Raw genomic sequence first — 21,313 nt, 5'->3', positions numbered from 1 at the left:
TACTTTAATAAGTAATTAATAGCTTTTAACAGGTAATGTTATTATATATAAGCAATGATATAAAGTATAGGTGATGTCATTATGTTCATTGTGTAATACGTAAAGCTGCCAATAAACTGCACAGTAGTAAAAACAAACTGAATTTAAACAGAAATAAATGTGGTTGTGTGATGTGTGACACTTATATCAGCCACTGTTCTTCCTCTAATTCATTTTTAACATGTGCATCACTATTCTATACCTTTACTCACATGCGATCATTTCCATTTCTCTATTTGCTTTTCTGACATTAGCTAATTAACGTTATCAGTCAGGGAAACTACTTTATGAGACTAGTGACTAGTAAAAATTGCAACCAACCATCACACCGCTCTCTTTAAAAATACTTGAGAAAGCATCTTTAAAAGAAAAAAGAAATGCAAAATCTTAAAACTATGACCTCACATCTTGTTTTTGAGCAAGATACTAGTCATTGGCAGAACATATTTAGCATGTGTTAAATATGCTTATTTCCTTTTCTAAATGATTCCATCTAAAGTCTGTCACAGTGACTATGTTTACATGGATATCAGTAATGGAATTATTTGGATTAATCTGAATAAGACAATAATATGATTAAGGTGTTTATGTGAGCGGCTTTTTGAATGTTCCATTCATGATCCTGAGTTTCATGTAATTTGAGGTGTATCATTTTTTAATTTGTTAACTTTAACTGCAGTTTGGCACTTTTACTTAAATTCAGGAACATTTCATGCATGCCCCCCCGTTACAAACGAGATATTGGATGCGAGTATGAACTGCTGGACAAGTGTTGTTTTAATGGAATTTAATATCGCACGGTGTATGCGCAAAAAAACATTCGCATTTCGCGATGCAGGTGTCTGTGGTTCTTCACTGACTCTGTAGGTGTAGAGATTACTGTCAAACAGCAGTTTGTGTATAGACTATCCTGTCACAAAATGTGCAGAAATCCTACATGACAGTAATAATTTAAGGTGTTTACACATCTGTACTGCACTTTAATGTTGCGACTAAAATTAGCGTACTCCACATCTTAATCCGATTTCTGTTAAGTTTGATTATGACCTTAAACGGATTAAATTAATCAAAAATTGCTGTTTACATGGTAGATTATTAATTAGAGTATTGTCTTAATCGTATTAAATCGTATTATTGGTGTCCATGTAAACATACTCAACGTGGAATACCAAATACTCCAATATACATCCAGCGAAATTAGAGAATGAATAAATATGGACAATACTGGAAACATAAACAGTGTTGCCAGATTGAGCGGTTTCACTTATGACCCGGTTATAGGTTACGATTGCCCCAAGAGAACCACGCGAACCACCCCCCTGCTCTTCACTTACTACTTGGATACAATAAGCCCAAGAGAACCAACCACTCCCACCCCAACCTCTTCACCCCCTGCTCTTCACTTAATACCTGCTTACGATCGCCACAAGCACCCCCATGATAGCCTTTAACTGTAAGGGCAGTTATTTCTGCATTTGGGTGGGTTTTGCACACTTTTTGGGCTGTAATCAGCTACATCTGGCAACACTGGCATAAACTGCCAAAGCATAACATTTTCTTTAACTGTTAAATGCCTTTGAACTAGCATTGGTCTATGCAACAAGTGGGGATGGCTCCAGGGCTCCACCTTCTTTAATTTGCAAATGTTCTTTTCATCTGTTTAGTCTGTCGAGATTAGGTTTCTCTGAGTCAAATAAACTGAAAAGGTGCCTTATAGACACTGTTTTTCAATGTTTAACACTTACAGTAAATAGCAGTCTACTGCACAGTATACTTTCTAACTTTATAGCCCTAAACAAAGAACTAAAAAGAATTTAGCTGGGAGTATATCAGAGCCTTCATGTTACAATCGTAGAGTTGAAAAATATTTACGTCTTCTTGGTTTAAGGTTGCGGTCGACTGGAGGAGGCTCAAGGTCAGGATTGGAAGGCGAGGGCAGCTCTGGTTTGCCGTTGGTGAGTAGGGAGACGGGCAGGGTGGAGGGGCTCATGGGTATGTAGCCATCTGAAGTGACATCAGTGCAGCTGATTGGTGGGGAGGCCATGGGCACATATGAATCCTCACAGTGGTTTTCAGTTACTGTGGTATTCAGAAATATTGGCTAAAAATAGAGATACAGAGAGGCACAGTCTGTGATGCATCTGGTTACTGCCAGTGAAAATTCAAATCATTGTTTATTTACGGTGTCTGTTTAAGTTTCACCAGTCTCATTTGACTGCTTTAAATTTGAATATTACCAAGTTGAGGCTCAGTCGTTTGTTCCAGTTTCTTCCAGAACTGTCAAACTCTCCTGAAAAAGAAAAATTATTATAGTATTATGCTAAAATATAATGTAAAACAAATATTATAGACATCTTTTAGTAGACAATAATTAATTGAGAATATTTGTATGTGCTAAATAAAATGAACAATGTAAACTTTTTACTTTCAAGATTGCAAAGTATTATTGTAAAAGGTGTATTTTCTGACACCATGAAATAAATGATAGAGCATAATATGAAATGATAGACTTTTTATTTTTGTCCTTACAACATACACTCACTGGCCATTTTATTTATTAGATGCATTCAGAACTGCCTTAATCCTTTTTGGCATATATTCAACAAGATACTGGAAATAATCCTCAGAGATTTTGGTCTATATTGACATGATAGCATCACACACTTGCTGCAGATTTGTCGGCTGAACATCCATGATGCAAATCTTCTGTTCCACCACATCCCAAAGGTGCTCTATTGGATTGAGTTCTGGTGACTGTGGAGGCCATTTGAGTACAGTGAACTCATTGCCATGCTCAAGAAACCAGTCTGAGATGATTCACGCTTTATGACATGGCATGAGAAGATAGGTAAACTGTGGTCATGAAGGGATGGACATGGTCAGCAACAATACTCTTGACACGATCATGGCATGGCACGATGCTCATTTGGTACTAATGGGTCCGAAGTGTGCCAAGAAAATATCCCTATATCATTATACCACCACCAGTAGCCTGAACCGTTGATACCATGCAGGATGGATCCATGCTTGCATGTTGTTTACACCAAACTGTAACCCTACCATCCGAATGTCGCAGCAGAAATCGAGACTCATCAGACCAGGCAACATTTTTCCAATCTTCTATTGTCTAATTTTGGTGAGCCTGTGTGAATTGTAGCCTCAGTTTCCTGTTCTTAGCTGACAGGAGTGGCACCCGGCGTGGTCTTCTGCTGCTGCAGCCCATCAGCTTCAAGGTTGGACGTGTTGTGGATTTAGAGATGCTCTTCTGCATACCTCATTTGTAATGAGTGGTTATTTGAGTTACTGTTGCCTTTATACCAGTCTGGCCATTCTCCTTTGACCTCTGGCATCAACAAGGCACTTGTGCCCACAGAACTGCCGCTCACTGGATATTTTCTGTTTTTCAGACGATTCTCTGTAAAACCTAGACATGGTTGTACGTGAAAATCCCAGTAGATCAGCAGTTTCTGAAATACTCAGACCAGCCCGTCTGGCACCAACAACCATTCAAAGGCACTTAAATCACCTTTCATTCTGATGCTTGGTTTGCCTAAATGCATTGAGTTGCTGCCATGTGATTGGCTGATTAGAAATTTGTGTTAACCAGCAGTTGGACAGGTGTACCTAATAAAGTGGCCGGTGAGTTTATATCATCATACTGCACAGCCCTATTTGTGTGTATGCTCGCTCACCTCTCCTAAAGTGGTCAATTGCTGAAAGTGACGTCCTGCGAGGAAGGAGCGCAGGTTGTGATTGATTACGGCTGGTATCCTCATTACTGTGTTGATCAGAAAGGTGTGTGGGTTTGGGTGGGAGGGGAGGAGGAGTTTGTGGTTCTGATGCCACACAGAAGAGCCGGTCGAATCTGAAAATGTCCGGTGGGCGCAGAGAGATGGGAGATGAAAGGCAGGACGACAGAGAGGAGGAGACAGAGAGTTGGCCACAGGGGGCGCTGAAAGGGGGCTCCGACACCCCAGTCAACAGGAAAGGGGAAGGGGAGGAGTCAATACGTGGGGTAGGGCTAAACACATCCTCCGTGTACTCGGACGAGCTTTGTTCAAACGAACGTTCAGAGTTAGAGATGCTGTCACACCTGGCGAAAGAAAAGCATACAAAATAAACACGAGAAATAAGCATGCACACTAAAACAACAGTGTTTTCATATACACAGAACACTGTTTTGGAGATTAGTTAATATATAAATGTTATTCAGAACAAAACGTGTTGAAACTCTACTCCTAAATATATTTTTAGTCTTCTGGGAATTCATATGGAAAATCTGTGGTATGTTGTGTCATAGTGTCACATTTGTTTTTAAAACACAGGCATTCTCTGCTGTATGAGTACTTATTTAAATTTGCATACATTTTACAACACAGAGGCTAAGCCTAAGGAAAATGACAGAATGAATGTATAAACACACAAGAAATGTTTATAGCAAGCAAAGATCCATTAAATTGATTGAAATGGACATTATTAATGTTATGATTCTTATTTAAAATAAAAGCTGTTCTGCTAAACTTTCTATTCATCATTGAATCTGACATTTCTACAACAATATTAAGCAACTGTTTTTAATTGTTCTAATAAGAAATACTACTTTCCAGCAGCCACCTTGATGTCAAAAAACAAATTGATTTGATGTCAGTTCACTACCTTGATGTCAAAATGACAATGCAAAATGACAGTGCTTTTTAAAATTGATGTCGTTTTGAGTTTATAGTACATGTAGGGATTAGGGTTGCACGGTTTACCAGTACTATGGTAGGATCGTGATACTATGGCTCCAAAATACTGGTGGTGCCACTGTAGTTTGTAAACGGTATCGTCATTTATGGTTTACTAAAATGCTCACCTGTTTGTGCAGCAATAGACCATTTTATTTGAGTAGTCTGGGGAGCCCTTTAAGTTTGCAAACTGTAGAATTCACGCATTTAATGGTAGCCTATTGCACGTTTTCTGATGCTTCAGATTGAATTTAAATCACTTCATTTCTACTCCTGTCAATATGATTTAGTAGCTACAACAACTGCGACAATCTCTTAAAAAGAACAACTCATAAAGTTACATTTTTAATTATTTACCCGATAAGACTGAAAAAAAAAAAACAATAGATACTGGAAACATCAAAACTCATTTTTTGACCACTTTTAAAGCCTAATTTGGTTTAAAAAATACAAATTATATTATTAATGCAAATTTAATTAGGTATAATTTGTATCCTTATTTTAATGTATTTTTTGTTGGTCAGTTATCTACAAAATAAACAAAAAGAATGAATACATTTTAGGTGAAGTGACGTGCAAATACTTTTTTTTTAATAATAAGGGAATCATTAATTCAATTCAAGTAGACCTATTATAACATAAAATATAGTATTTCTGGCAATTATCTTTATTTCATAGATTTGAGTTTTGAATTACAGCATCGCGATACTACTTGGTATCGGAATACTTCAGCTGGGATAGTATCGTAACATGAATAAATGGTAACGCGACAACCCTAGTAGGGATACAAAATCCAGTGTAAATTTACAATTTGTAATTGAAGCTCTCAGATAAATAATAAATTTTTTTATTTTATAATACTATTTGTGTCATTTTGGTTATCAAAAAGGCTTCAATTTGTGGATAGGCATGGGCCGGTATAATATTCTGATGGTATGATAACCTTGGATTAAAATATCACGGTTTCAAGGTATTGCGATTACTGCTATAAATGTCTGGGTAAAAAAACTACAACTTTTTTCCCCTGTGAACACAATATATTTTGAGAAACAGTAAACATGTTAGACTAAATAATGCAAATGAATCATTGACTTCTGCTGTCTTTATTATTTTCAAAAACAGATTTCTTTATTGTTTAAAACGGCATCTTTGGATATCTTTTCTGCTGGAGATACTGTTGTCCTAAAAAAATAAATATATATAAAAAAATCTTACACATACCTTATAGCAGAACATTTTGGTGGTTTTAAAACCTTGAATTTTCTAAACTGCGATATACCTTGAAAACGGTTATTGCCTCATGCCTATTTGTGTTTGTCAAATGGACATAAAGGTTTTGACATCAAGGTGGCTGCTTGAGCAGCAATTCAGAAGGATTTTGGATGGATTGTGAGACTCTAAAGACTCAGATGAATGACATTTTAAACAGTAATATTAAGATTTCCAAACAACCACATTACAAAATAAAAGGGCATTTTTCTAAAGCCCCTACTTTACATTCAAGTCCTTGAAGATATTATTTGAATCAAATCCCTGTGTGTTCTGCTGCAGTGACCAAGATCAAAAGATTTCACTGAAGCGAAAAGCTTGAGAGATTTTTCTATTGTCATTTATTCTCTCAGTCATCTTTATTAAATCAGATCAGAGGAAAAACCAATAGTCTGGTGCCACATGGAATGAATCTCATTTCTGTGCTGAGATTAACAGGTAATTATTATTTTAGCAACGTGTGATCATAAGAAATAGGGAGGGCCTTGCCTCACAATGCTTTTGGTGCCGGTTTCACACTGAGAGAGGAAGAGGTAGTCAAGTGGAGGGCTGATCTCTGATTCGCTTGGCCTGTCTAAGACAGCATGGTTGTCGATGGTTACTGTGTCCTGATTGGTCACAAGAGAAACATGAGGAGAAAGTGCTGGAGAGGGCTGCTGGGAAGAGGGCGTGCGATTTAGACTGTCCATTGATTCTATCAAAAAAGAAAGAGAGAGAAGAGATTAGCGTTAAATCATAATTTATTTTTAAACGTCAAAATAATAAGTGAAATTTCTGATGTACCTATACGCTTTTAATTACCAGAAGGTGGCAGACCATATCACCCCCTGCCAGCCCCCCCTCCCCCCACCGTCCACACACCATAACCCACTGTCACACACACATGCACGCACACACACTTTCTCTTCCTGTTTAGACTCAACAGTTCACTAGTAGTGGGCAGACATTTCTAAAGCTCTCAGTCCCACAGATAAGCATGTGACGCTCATGCTTGTTACACGCACTGGAAACACATGACACATTCACGCTTGTTTTTTGGGGTGTAATCGCTTCTTTTTTAAACCGTAAGCAAAATATTTTTGGAAGGTGGAACTGAGTCGAAATAATTCAGATAAAGGTCACTGTGAAAAGCTTTTCTTTTTCTTTTTTTGCCATTTCCAGGGTCATATCTTAGTGTGTTGTGAAAATCAGATTGACTTCATGAATTTGAGACACAGCTCTTGCTTTATGAATCTGTGTTAATCTGTCACGCTTTATTTTGATGGTCCGTTTGTTGAATTTAAGTTACATTGCAACTAATTCTCATTCGATTGTAAGTAGACTGTTAGGTTGAGGTAAGGGTTAGTGTAAGTTGACATGTACTTGAAAAGTTTCTTATAGTCAGTTAAATGTCATTGAAGGAGCAGTATCAGCAGATATTAAGCAGACAGTCTACTAATACTCGAATGGACCATCAAAATAAAGTGTTACCCATTAACTAAATAAGCAATTTAAATAATCAAATAAAATATTATTGCCCATAAACAGAGGCACCCCTTGGTGACTCACTGTTTGAGAGTCTGATATCACACTCAACCTGCTGGTGCTTGAAAGCCATTGTGAGTAATGTCAGGCCCGTAGCCAGGGGATGTTCGAAATACCCACCCCTCACTGACAAAGGTCCAGAATTTATCCCACACATGAGCTCATTTGTCCTATTTTCACTGCTATGCCATAATAAATTGTGAAAATAACCATCAAAGAAGGCTTTAAACGGGCTGTCCACTACAATATCATATTTCAAACTTTAGGTTATGTGTCATGTAGCTGTGTGAACATAAACAACATCTCTGAATGTGATACGGTCAAAATTCAATGCAAAGGGGTCTCCAAAAAATTGGCTTTTACAGAGTTAGCTTAGCAAAGCCTACCGCGAACGAACTTTGGGGACAACAAAAAATACGTCCGGGCTAGTGAGATCACAAGGGGTTCTGGTTATGTGCATTCACCTCGTGCACACACCCTGCGCAGCGCAGAGGCGTGGCCAGAGGCGCTGTAATGTAATAGCAGAGAAAGCTAAAATGCCCTCCAAACGCTGCCATTTCCACAGAGCTTCTTCTGTTTCTGAATTTGGGCTTCAAAAGGACATGACACAAAAAGAGAAGTGCTTACAATTTAATTTTAATTATGTTCCAGAAAATTCTAAAAAATATATAGCTAGAATTTGACAAAGGAGAACTTCCAGAATCTCTCCCAGTTCAGTCAGTGCTGGATTCGGCTAAAAACTCCTCCAATCCATGAAGCTGTGGATTCTGAGCCACAACCTGTTAGTGTTTTTATTTGTTAAAATTTATCAACTACATGCACAGTTTCTAGCGTTAGCATTATGTTGGAGCGAGGATGTAATCAAGGATGTAAACAATGGGAAATACTGTTTGGCACAGTTAACAATTTAGCTACAAATTCATATTTATCAGTCAAACCCCCATAAACAGCCACAATCTTCAACAGCGCGTGCAGTGTCTCTCTATGCGTGTCTCTCTATGTGTCCGGTTTCCGTGTGTTCTTCATCTCAAATAACAAATTCACAAAAGATATGTGAACGTTTCATATTACTTACACATTCTTATTCCGAATATATGTGAAAGACACTTGTTAGATTTTATTTTAGAGAGCAGGCATGAGCTGTGTGCTCTTCATTTCTGTCTGATTCAGGCAGCTAACATAGCTAACAGCTGCTCTGACTGGACTGTTTACACAGCGCAAAAGCGCATGCTTGTAGGGGAGTGATGTGGAGCCTATCTGCGAATCACAGAAAATTATGTTAGCTGACCAATCAGAGCCTCTTGAGGGTGGGCCTTTTAAAGGAACTAGAAAATATGACAGTGGTTTTCATGTTAGCCGTGTAGCTGTATAAAATCAAAGTAAAATATATGAAAAAATTGTGATTTTCTACAAGTCAAGCATGAGCACACATTGCTTTGCATCTTATAAACACAACGAGCCTTAAAAATACACTGTGAACCACCCCTTTAAGACCAAGCAGAATCCTCTTTTGGCTGTTGCTTCAGCGTGACTGAGGAAAGTTGAATATGCAGGCCAGTTTGTGGTTGCCTCATAAATGACAATAGGCTAGTTTTTATTTTAAAACTTGAACAGCATGCTCTTTCCTAATAATATTTGATGTAATACATTTGTATTTGAAAAACGTGTATTATTCTCATATTTTAGTTCGTCTTAATCTATAGGAAATGTTTTTGGTACATCAAAAAGTGTGGTTGATGACCAACAAGCTAATCCAGCAAAACATAGTGCTTAAAAAGTATTTAAACCTCATGATTAAATAGAAAATGAGGCATATAACTGCAAAAACATCCATATTTTAAGAAAAAAGAACCACCCCTTTCACCAGGCTGGCTACGTGCCTGAATGTGGAGGTACAGTAACATTGTGGGTAAACAGTTGTAGATAACCGGCTTTTGATCACGTTGCAGCTAGCATGCTAATCTGAGGGGGATTGAGTGGGCTCATGTAAACGTTGCTTCTTTGGCAGAGCCTTATTGGGTATCCAGCACTTGAATAACTGACAATGACTCACAACTTCTTTTTTTTTTGATAAAAATCGGAGAGACGCCAGGCTTGTGGCTGTATTAAATGATTTTTCCTGATCCTGTATTTACGGTAAACATCTATATGATTTACCCAAAGGTATAAGCTCATAACAGTTTCACAGTTTGAACCACTTCATTTCTACAGCTGCTGTCAGAATCCTTTAATAATTATATGGAGCTATATTTACCCTTGCTGTCCAAGGTTGTTATGGTATGTGATTTTAGAGCTGCAGTGTGCAGTTGTCGTGGTAATAGAGTCAGAGGGACAGTAAAGATACAATAAGGTGTGTTGTTATGGTGATGGTCATAGAAGGAATAAAAATGACATTGGAGAGAGACGGAGTACAAAGTTGTGAAAGTGATAAGGTCAGTGTAAAAGACAAGAAGCAGCGAGAATTTGTTGTGTCAGATTGAGAATAAAGTTATAGCGGGCAGTTGTTATGGTGACAGGCCAGTGTGAGCACAGATACAGCAAGCAGTTGTCATGGTGGCAGGTCAGAGAGAGAGCACATAAAGCAAGCAATTGCCATGGTGACAGGTTAGAGCGAGTGTTCGGATACAGCGAGCAGTTGCCATGGTGACAGGTTAAAGCGAGAGCACAGATACAGTGAGCAGTTGTCATGGTGACAGGTTAGAGCGAGAGCATTGATACAGCGAGCAGTTGCCATGGTGACAGGTCAAAGCAAGAGCACAGTTACAGCGAGCAGTTGTCATGGTGACAGGTCAAAGTGAGAGCATTGATACAGCGAGCAGTTGCCATGGTGACAGGTCAAAGCGAGAGCACAGATACAGTGAGCAGTTGTCATGGTGACAGGTTAGAGTGAGAGCATTGATACAGTGAGCAGTTGCCATGGTCACAGGTCAAAGTGAGAGCATTGATACAACGAGCAGTTGTCATGGTGATAGGTTAGAGCAAGAGAATTGATACAGCGAGCAGTTGCCATGGTGGCAGGTCAAAGCGAGAGCACATACAGTGAGCAGTTGTCATGGTGACAGATTAGAGCAAGAACATTGATACAGTGAGCAGTTGCTATGGTGACAGGTCAAAGCAAGAGCATTGATACAGTGAGCAGTTGTCATGGTGACAGGTCAAAGTGAGAGCACACACAGTGAGCAGTTGTCATGGTGACAGGTTATAGCGAGAACACAGATACAGTGAGCAGTTGCCATGGTGACAGGTAAAAGCGAGAGCACAGATGCAGTGAGCAGTTGCCATGGTGACAGGTTAGAGTGAGATCATTGATATAGCGAGCAGTTGCCATGGTGACAGGTCAAAACGAGAGCATTAATACAGTGAGCAGTTGTCATGGTGACAGATCAAAGCGAGAGCCCAGAAACAGCTAGCAGTTGTCATGGTGACTGGTCAAAGCGAGAGCTCAGAAACATCGAGCAGTTGTCATGGTGACAGGTTAGAGCGAGAGCATTGATACAGCGAGCAGTTGCCATGGTGACAGGTCAGAGTGAGAACACCGTTACAGTGTAAGGTTGCCATGGTGACAGGTTAGAGCGAGAGCATTGATACAGCGAGCAGTTGTCATGGTGACAGGTCAGAGTGAGAACACTGTTACAGTGAAAGGTTGTCATGGTGACAGGTTAAAACAAGAGCACAGATACAGCGAGCAGTTGCCATGGTGACAGGTCAGAGTGAGAACACCGTTACAGTGTAAGGTTGCCATGGTGACAGGTTAAAGCGAGAGCACAGAAACAGCGAGCAGTTGTCATGGTGACAGGTCAGAGCGAGAACACTGTTACAGTGAAAGGTTGTCATGGTGACAGGTTAAAACAAGAGCACAGATACAGTGAGCAGTTGCCATGGTGACAGGTCAGAGCGAGAGCACTGTTACAGTGAAAGGTTGTCATAATGACAAGTTAGAGCGAGAGCATTGATACAGCAAGCAGTTGTCATGGTGACAGGTTAATACAAGAGAACAGATACAGTGAGCTGTTGTCATGGTGACAGTTCAAAGTGAGAGCACAGATACAGTGAGCAGTTGCCATGGTGACAGGTCAGAGTGCGAACACCGTTACAGTGAACAGTTGTAATGGTGACAGGTTAAAACAAGAGTGCAGATACAGTGAGCAGTTGTCATGGTGACAGGTTAATACAAGCGCACAGATACAGTGAGCAGTTGTCATGGTGACAGGTCAGAGTAAGAGCACAGACACAGCGAGCAGTTGCCATGGTGACAGGTCAAAACGAGAACACCATTGCAGTGAAAGGTTGTCATGGTGACAGGTTAGAGCGAGAGCATTGATACAGCGAGCAGTTGTCATGGTGACAGGTCAGAGTGAGAGCACAGCGAGCAGTTGTCGTGGGGACAGGTCAGAGTGAGAGCACAGACACAGCAAGCAATTGTCATAGTGATAGGTCAGAGTGAGAGCACAGATATTACAGTATTCTGTAACTCGTAGCCCTGGCAGATTATCGACATTTGAGTTCACAAAAGTTCACAGAAGCCGTTAGGTTTAACAGGACACCACATGGTTTTAAGCCAACATGTGTTCTGAATGTCTTGACATGTGGCCTGAAGCAGGATCTGAAACTGTGGGCCTCCCAGGTGTGGCTACAATCTCTGATTTGCTCTCTCTCTCAGCCTGCTGTCCATCTGCCTTGTTGCCAAAGGGTCTGTTTGTAAATAATATGCTGAGTTCCATTTCACAGGAGTCCTGCTGGGCCTTAAAACAAGGTCAGCCGATAAACAGTGACTAAAACTTTCTGTCTCCAGAATAGAGCTGAGTGATATGGCCTAAATTATTATCACAGTATTTTTGAGGTTCCATACCTTATTGATAGCTGACTCCATGAAATCTGGTTTATTTTCCCCAAAATTTTGTGTTCATTATAAATGAAAAGAAATATAACAGTGTATTTACATCAAAACAATGAATTTCAAGAGTTCACACTTAGCTGATGATCAATAAAGCACAATTGGCATGCTGTCCCGGGAACAAGCCCTAAGCTCGTAATATTCTCGAGCCCGTGGCTCCCTCCCGTTAGAAGGGCGAGAGGGGAGTTTGAGCTCAGGTAGGTCTCGAGAACTCCCCTGCTTGTCGCCGTGTAAGAAGTAAAAACTAAGATTCTCTTAGGTGATAATTTGGATTAGTCGATTGGCTATGGTGTATGTTTTTGGACTGTGGGAGGAAACCGGGGAACCTGGGGGAAACCACGCGAACACTGGGTGAACAAGCAAACTCCGTACAGAAACGCCAACCGACCCGATAGGAGGTTGGACCAGCGGTGTTTTTGCTGTGAGGCAACAGTGCTAGCCACTGGGCCGACGTGCCGCCCTATCGGAAAAAAGCTGAGGAAGTAGGGGTGGAAGGAGGGGAACTTCAAGATGAAGATAACTGGAGTGAAAAGCTCTGGTTATTTATATTGCATCAGTAATCATCTGATATGACAGATGCCAGCCGTGTTGATTATAAGCACGTGATCCTCTTGAAATTAGTTTATAAATAAACAGCACTTCAAGTTTTTGGTCAAATAAGCTGCTGCACAACAGACTTTTTAAATGAAATCATGGGTGAGAAAAAATACCTTAGTTGTAAAAAAAAAAAAAAAAAAGTAATTGTTGTCATTATTTTAGTTTTACCACTATATTTAATTAAGTTTTAGCACTATATTTCAATTATGATTTCTTCAAGTTTAACAAGACTTTATTTTGATGGTTTTGTTATGACGATATTTCAGTTTCAGTGTGATCTGATGCTTTTTGTTTTGTTTTTGCTTGATGTTTTTGTTCCTCATTTAAAACAGTACAATATTTGTAAGAGTGATTCTCAGAGCAGCTTTGGAGATGCTCATGTCCTTATTGAATGAAACTGCAAAACATAACATTAAATCAGTGAACATCCCATGTTTGAGTTTGTGTTGTAGATAAAACCACATCAAACATTTGCAGTACATAAATGTATAGTCAATATTCACTAACTGGCTGTTGTCGCATGCATGTCTGCCATTAAAATACACAAAGCTTACGATTATTGAAATATCTGTATAAAATATTGCTCATTGGCCAGCCCTACTCAAAAACTGCATTCAGTATTTCAACAATCAATTTGATAGTCACCTCTGGCTTTCATCTCAGACACAAGCAACGCGAAGAACGATTTGTAGGGATAGTTCACTCAAAAATGAAACTTATATCATCATTTACTCACCAAACACTAGTTCTTTCTTCTGTTGAACTCATTCATTCATTCATTCATTTTCCTTCGGCTTAGTCCATTTATTTGAATGATCCGCCATCTTATCCAGCATTTGTTTTACACAGCGGATGCCCTTCCAGCTGCAACCGAGTACTGGGAATCACCCATACACACTCTCACATTCACACACATACACTGCGGCCAATTTAGTTTATTCAATTCACCTATACTGCATGTCTTTGGACTGTGGGGGAAACCGGAGCACCCGGAGGAAACCCACGCCACCACGGGGAGAACATGCAAATTCCACACAGAAATGCCAACTTGCCCCGCTGGGGTTCGAACCAGCGGGGTTGCTGTGAGGTGACAGTGCTAACCACTGTTGAACTCAAATAAGATATTTTGAAGAATGCTAGTAGCTGGCACCCCTTGACAATCATAGTAATTTTGGAAGGTGATGGGTGCAATAAACAATAAGCATTCTTCAAAATATCTACTTTCATATTCAGAAGAAGAAAGAAAATTATGAAAGTTTTAAACTGCATAAGGGAGAATAAATAATGAGGTAATTTTCATTTTTGGTTGAACTGTCACTTTAAAGCACAGATCTCAAACTGGATTCCTGGAGTGCCGCAGCTCTGCAGTTTTGCTTCAACCCTAATCAAACACAGCTGATCCAAATAATCAAGGTGTTCAAGACTACTGGAGACTATTAAGCAGGTGTGAGTTGGAGGTGGTTGAAGCTGAACTAAACTGTAAAAAATAAATCCGTAAAATTTACGGTAAAAAAACGGCAGCTGTGGTTGCCAGTGTTTTACTGTTAAAAAATACGGTACAAACCGTAAAAGTAATTTACGGTTCCGGAAAAACTTCCGTATTTCATTAATTAATAGATGTAATATGTCTGTATTTTGAATGACCAACATCTACACATTTTTTGTTACACAGAAAGACACGTTAGCACAGCCATATGCAGGTGGTGATGAGAAAGTTGCATAACAAATCAAAGCTCATCACAAACAACTTTTCTCACAAGCAGAAAAGTGTTTAAGTGTATAGAAGGTGCTCAGTGTCATTTACACAGCTACTAAACACCAGTATGATAACACGCATAAAATTAAAGTCAGGGAATTCTGGAAAGGCCAATTTACGGTTATTCGCCGTATATATTAAGGAAACATACCAGGTTACAGATTTTTACTGTAGCATTTTTACAGTTTTTTACCTTTGAAATCACGGCCATTTTTTACAGTGTATGCTGAGCTGTGGCCCTCCACTGTTTTAAAGGAACACTACACCTTAGTTAAAAAAATAAATAAAAATAAACTCATTTTACAAGTCCCCTAGAATTAAACAGTATTAGCATTTTTGATTCTATTCAGCTGATCTTTTGGGCTGGTATGAGTACTTTTAGCTTAGCATAAATTATTGAATCGGATTGTACTATTAGCATCTTGTACAAAAAGATAAAATAAGAGAACTACTGTACTATGAATGCAGCAGATGCAATGATATTACAAAGTGATGTTGTCTAGCTGGGGAATATTTTTCATAGTAATATTGCACTGGATGCAGCCAGGGGCGGCGCTAGGGGGTAAAAGTTCTAAGGGCCCACGCCATTTTGGGGCCCCCAGAGATACTATTGGGGGCCCTCCAGCTCTTGGCTTTCGTCCACCATCACCCAACTCCCCAACCGCCCTTCACTATCCTCTGTGATACCCACGAAATGTTTTCATAGGGGACGTACCGGCCAGTGGCGCCCCTGGATGCAGGCATGGTATGGCAGCATAGATTCTTGCTTTCTACGCCGCAATGAGGGTTTAGTTCCACCATATAAAATAGCAACTTTTCATTTGCTGTCAGTCTTAATACATGATGTAAATACAGAATAGTCAGTCTTTAAATAGAAAAATTACCAAAACTGTTTAAAAAATGTTTTGAACAAGATGCTAATGGTCTGATCTAATTCAATGATTTATGCTAAGCTAAGGTAAAAGTGCTCTGGATCCAGAGATCGATTAAAAAATGCCAAAACACAAATGTTTAACTCTAGGGGACTTAGAGTTCAAATGAGCTTATTTAAAAAAGCAGAGTGTTCCTTAAAGTCATTTTATCCATGCATGTGTTGTTGTTCTGTATATATTAGCTTTATCTTTCCGAATCTGCCAGTTAAGAGGCTCATACAACTGTCCAGCATGTTGTGTATTAAACAGTAACCATCTACTTCCATGTCTGAAACCCTGTATCACTCATCTTTCTGTTATCTTTCTAAGTAATGTGTAACTTGTGGTTTCTCTCACACTCTGTGCTTGGTTTATCACATTAGCCATGCTTACTGCTAACATTTCCCCTGTACTCTACATTAATAATTGTGCTACGTTTAATATAAACGTGTTCTCTTGCTAAAATAGCAGATGAACACAGATCGGGATGTTAGTTGTTTGTTGTTAGTTGAGGATAAGCGATGCCACACACTTGTGATCTGTCTGCACTATGACAAACACGTGTGTTTGAGTCTGTGACGCAGCTGTTGCTCTGCAGACTATTGGAAAGAAAGGAAGAGAGATGGAGGAATGGAACAGAATATTAAAATAAGACCTCGCCTAGATTACAGCGTCGTTCTTATATGGATTCAGTCTGCATCTTTAAGTCTGCATCTCTCTCTGGAGAAACATACTGTGGTTAATTATTTTCCAGTCTAGGTTTATTCATTTTAAAACTACAGTTAGAGGAATGTCCATCTTTAGGTTAATAGAGGGTTCTGATGTGGTGAAATGGGTAATATTAGAAGGCGTTTTTCTTATTAGAGTGTTCCCGATTTTATCTTATGTCTAGAACCTTTCTTATAAGTCCATGTAATTCAACAACAAACAAAGAGAGCATAAATATATTGAAAACTGGAATTAATATTGAGAATCCTCAAATTATGTATATTTTTGTATTTGTTATGTCATCTACTGAGGTACTAGTAGTTAGGGCTGCACAATATCTAATTTCAGTATCGATATCGCAATGTGTGTCACATCGCAAAGATATGCAATGTTGAATTGACGTTGCACTGTAATTTTTACATTTACAATACAAAACCATAATGCAGGCACTGTTTGTTTCACGTTTATCTTTGCTTTGTTGCATTTATCTATGCTTGTTGTTTGAGGTTTACATAATGCATGATTCACTCCCCGACAGAATCGTCCCCGTCAATCAAAATTAATACGTTTATTAACACTTTAGGGACCTATTCTTACTATTAACTAGTTGCTTATCAGCATGCATGTTACTGAGATGTTACTATTGGCTGCTTATTAGTACTTATAAAGCACATGTTCTGTATGATCTTATTCTACATCCCTAATCCCACTCAATACCTAAACTGGTTTAATAACTATTAATAAGGAGCAAAATAGTTTATTGAAGCAAAATGGTTTTAAATAAAATAAAGTGTAACCAAAAAGTATATCGCAATATTTATATATATATATATATATATATATATATATATATATATATACACACACACACATCTCAGAAAAACAAAATATCACAATGTCAGATTTTTCCAATATCATGCAGCCCTACTAGTAGTCTGTATTTCCATTAGCTATTTAGTTAAATACATATATAGTAAGATTTTCAGAAATGTTTCTTCAGCTTCAAATCAGCGTATTACAATGATTTCTGAAGGATTATGTCATTCTAAACACTTGAGAAAGAATGCAGAAAATTCAGCTTCGCAATCACTAGAACAAATTACAGTTAATAAATAAAGGTCACACTTTACAATAAGGTAACATTAGTTTAATGATAGTTAATGTGCTTACTAAAGGAACTAAGTATGGTAAATCTTGTACAAGTATTATTAATCATAGTTTAACATTTACATTATTAAAATCCAAAGTTTTGCTTGTTAATATTAGTTAATGCACTGTGAGTTAACAAGAACTAACAATGGACAACTTTATTTATAATTTATTATATACTGAAATGAATTAATACTGTAATAAATGTATTTGTCTTTATTTGTTCATGTTAATAAATACATTAACTAATGGATCTTTATTGGGAAGTGCTACCAAAATAATAAATAAAAACAATTTTAAATGGTTTTTTAATAGTAAATAATGTTATTTGATTTTTAAATAGTAATAATATTTCATTTTTTTAAAATAAAAATAGTCTTTGAGTATGTTATTTAATTAAATGTATTCAAATGTATTACTTATAAATGAATTATTGTACAGTTTTATTTGAGAACATTTAGCTTTGCTATCACTAGAATAAATTACATTTAAAAAAAATGAAAATATAATATTGTCAGATTTATATATACATTTTTTATAATATTACAATTGTTATGGCTTTAAATAAAAACTACTTTTGAATATGATATTTAATTTATTCATACAATGTTTTATGTTACTTTAAAATTGCTTAAAGTCTGGATTTATTCTGACTTTCACATCTACGTGTCAAATTTGAAGTTATTATTATTATTATTATGAAAATGTAAATAATAAATGTAAAAAAATAACATATATATATATACATATATACATACACACACACACAATAATGTGTTCATGTATCGTATTATAGTATGTAGCTGGCATCACAACTAGGGATGTCTAAATCCGATCATGTGATTGGAAATCGAGCCCGATCAAACGGTTTCAGATTAGATCGGATTCGGATGTAACCTCCCATTCAGGACTTTACACAGAAACAGCAACGTGTGCATCATGACATCACTTTGTTACATCACTTTGAGACGCTTTTGGTTAAATGCCGTCAAAGTAGAACACGGAAGCAGCTTGAAGCTGAAAGCGTGAGTTTGTCTGCAGTCTGGAGGTATTATAAAGTTGATGATGACAACATTGCCATAACAAACTGTGAGATATGTAAACTTTGGATTGCCTGCCGGGTATTTTAAGCTGAGGTGCTATTTGTTTAATATTAGATTTTTTTTTTATATTTACTGTTGCACTAAAAGTAAAAATTTATGTTATTTATTACTTGATTGTTCAAGCTACCTCAGAGAAGTGCTCTGTTTGTTAACAGAGCTGTTGAATGTTAAAATAAGGTGAATTAAATAAAAAAAGGAACATCCTCTATTCTTTTTTTTATGTATTATAAATGCATCGGATAGGGTATCGGTAGATACTCAAAATCAAATGACTCGTACTCGAGGGCAAAAAAACCCTATCAGGACATCCCTAATCACAACATATTTAGTCTCTTTCCCACAAGCATGTCATCAATTTCTGACTTTTTCTCACTATATACAGCCATAATATTAGCAGCAACACTGCTGATCTATAACCCAGCATTCCAGTCACTTTTACGACCTTATCCTTTCATGAGCTACTGCAACGGCATTTATTAAAACAAGCTTTCCCAAAACTCTTAACAAAATTTAACTGAACTCACCTGCATGTCTGTTCAGTCCTCCAAACGTACAGATCTGTCCGATGTTCTGCACCCAGTCATTCATCTCCTCTGCCGTTTTGGCCAGCAGGTAAAAGATGCGTGTTGCAGTCTTGACCACGAACAAGTGCTGATTCTGATGCTGGCGTTTCGTAGGCCGCACTTCTGCCTCGATGGTGACCTCGCATTCCTGCAGGTCGATGATTCGGATTGGTTTCCGAGAGCTCTTGCTACGATAATATTCCAAAACGTCAGGATTCCCGCTCATCCGACCCCTCCGTAAAACAAACCATCGCTTTCGCCATGACTGAGGGAGAAAGAGAGAGAGAGAGAATTAGATTAACTTTGTACTGCTGGGCACTCACTTCACATTGGATTAGCTATCAAGTCAAGAAGGCCTTTTGATCTTTGGATCTTGCCTTTTAAAGCACAAGCAGTCTTTATATAAAATGAGTTTTCATATAAAAAATGAAAAAAAGAGTCTTCTTTATGAGTCTTCATATAAAATGATCATTTTGCATTATTTTATACACTGTTAACAATTTCCTATAGAATCTACAGCATGTTACTGGCAGCAGTAACTTACTGTAATAACTCTCCAATAACTTACTGTAAATCAATTACAAAAAAATTATTTACATTCACAACACTATTTATCTTGCTGTATATGTATTTTCAGTATTTTATATTTATTTTACATATTTAATCTTTACTGTAAAATATACAGTAATTGTCACAATGGAACTTTAAAATACGGTAACATACTGCATTGCTGACTTACAGTAAAATACAGTTTATACTACAGCTAAATACTGTATAATTTACAAAAATCCTTAACAGTGTATTTACACATTTGTGAGTCCTTTCTTGGCCTGAATTTCAGCAGTTCATCTGTTGATATTAATAAGAATATAATAAAATAATCAATATTAAGTCAAAGTCAATGCTATTGTTTAAGTATTCAAAAAAAAAACATATAAATACATATAAATATTAAAGAGATAGATCACCCCAAACTCTGAAAATTCTGTCATCTTTTACACCACCCTTTACTTGTTTCAAACCTTCACAAGTTTAAACACAAAACATTTTTTGAAGAAGGCTGAAAAACTCTGACCCTTGCATCAGCAACAGTTGTTTTTTTTATAACCACTTCAGTAAATACTGAGTACATTTTCATTTTTGGATAAACTATTTCTTTAAATTAAAAAATAAAACGTGTCAAAAGCACTTTAATTAAAATTCAAATAAAAACTGAATATATATAAAAATAAAGGCTAATTCTGAATTTCAGTGAACACTATGATAATATGTACTATATAATTTGTAAATAAAATAATAGTAAAACAACACTGATCAAAATAGAAGAATTATTGTGCAATTTAAACTTGCCACAGTGTCATTTTTCACAATATGTGGTATCTGTGTTCAAAGCAACTGAGGTTTTCATTGCGAAATAAGAGTACACAAAGTAACAATAACAGAAAGATTTATTTTAAAAGCCTACGTGTTACATTGTTTATGTTATGATCATTGATATGATCTTAATATGATGTTATGATGACGCTATAATCAATGTATGATGTTATGAAAACTCCAGTTCTGAACAGAACAACTACCATAATGCCTTGCCATACCAGCTGAAGCTTGTCATCACTGATTTCCAGGACTATAAATACACCTCACTCACTCACACTATAGTTGCTGAGTCTTGTTACCCTGCAGCACTAGAAAGCATTTTCTTGTTTTGTCTTGTCTTGTCTAGCCTAGCCGTCTTTTGACCCTTTGCCTTGTTTTATCTTTTTGATTCCTTGCCGCCTGTACTGACCATTCGCCTGTTTGTGACCACGATTCTGGATTTCTCTGTATTTATCTGTTTGCTCCTGTTTGACCGTTGCCTATCTGAGTAATCTTACAAATAAACTGCTAGTGGATCCTCAACTAAATTGTCTAGCACCTCTGTGTTACAGTTTATGTATTAATCACTTGCCTGAACAGCTTTCAACAAAACCTAAAAAAACAAGCCCTTCTCCAGCTTACTAAGTATTAAGTTGTGTGTGAAAACCTGTAGGTATCACATGTATTTTAGATTTATTATGGATTTTAGATGGCATT

The 21,313-nt window shown here is 37.5% G+C and overlaps 1 protein-coding gene across 1 annotated transcript in view; it reads right to left on the bottom strand.

Moving 5' to 3' along the window:
* The window catches only part of gab3 (GRB2 associated binding protein 3), a 48,977-nt gene that overhangs the window by 8,832 nt on the left and 18,832 nt on the right, over positions 1-21,313 (bottom strand). The window contains exons 2-6 of the mRNA XM_056457600.1: positions 19,202-19,505; positions 6,525-6,729; positions 3,732-4,132; positions 2,277-2,329; positions 1,912-2,140 (exon numbers count right to left, since the gene is read on the bottom strand). Of these exons, the coding sequence (XP_056313575.1) occupies positions 1,912-2,140; positions 2,277-2,329; positions 3,732-4,132; positions 6,525-6,729; positions 19,202-19,505 (1,192 nt within the window). The remainder of the gene's footprint in view (positions 1-1,911; positions 2,141-2,276; positions 2,330-3,731; positions 4,133-6,524; positions 6,730-19,201; positions 19,506-21,313) is intronic.

The sequence above is a fragment of the Danio aesculapii genome, chromosome 5 (genome assembly GCF_903798145.1).
Source record: "Danio aesculapii chromosome 5, fDanAes4.1, whole genome shotgun sequence".
In the NCBI taxonomy this organism is placed as follows: domain Eukaryota; kingdom Metazoa; phylum Chordata; class Actinopteri; order Cypriniformes; family Danionidae; genus Danio; species Danio aesculapii.
The sequence above is the reverse complement of the archived record's forward strand: the minus strand, read 5'-3'. Positions and strand labels throughout refer to the sequence as shown.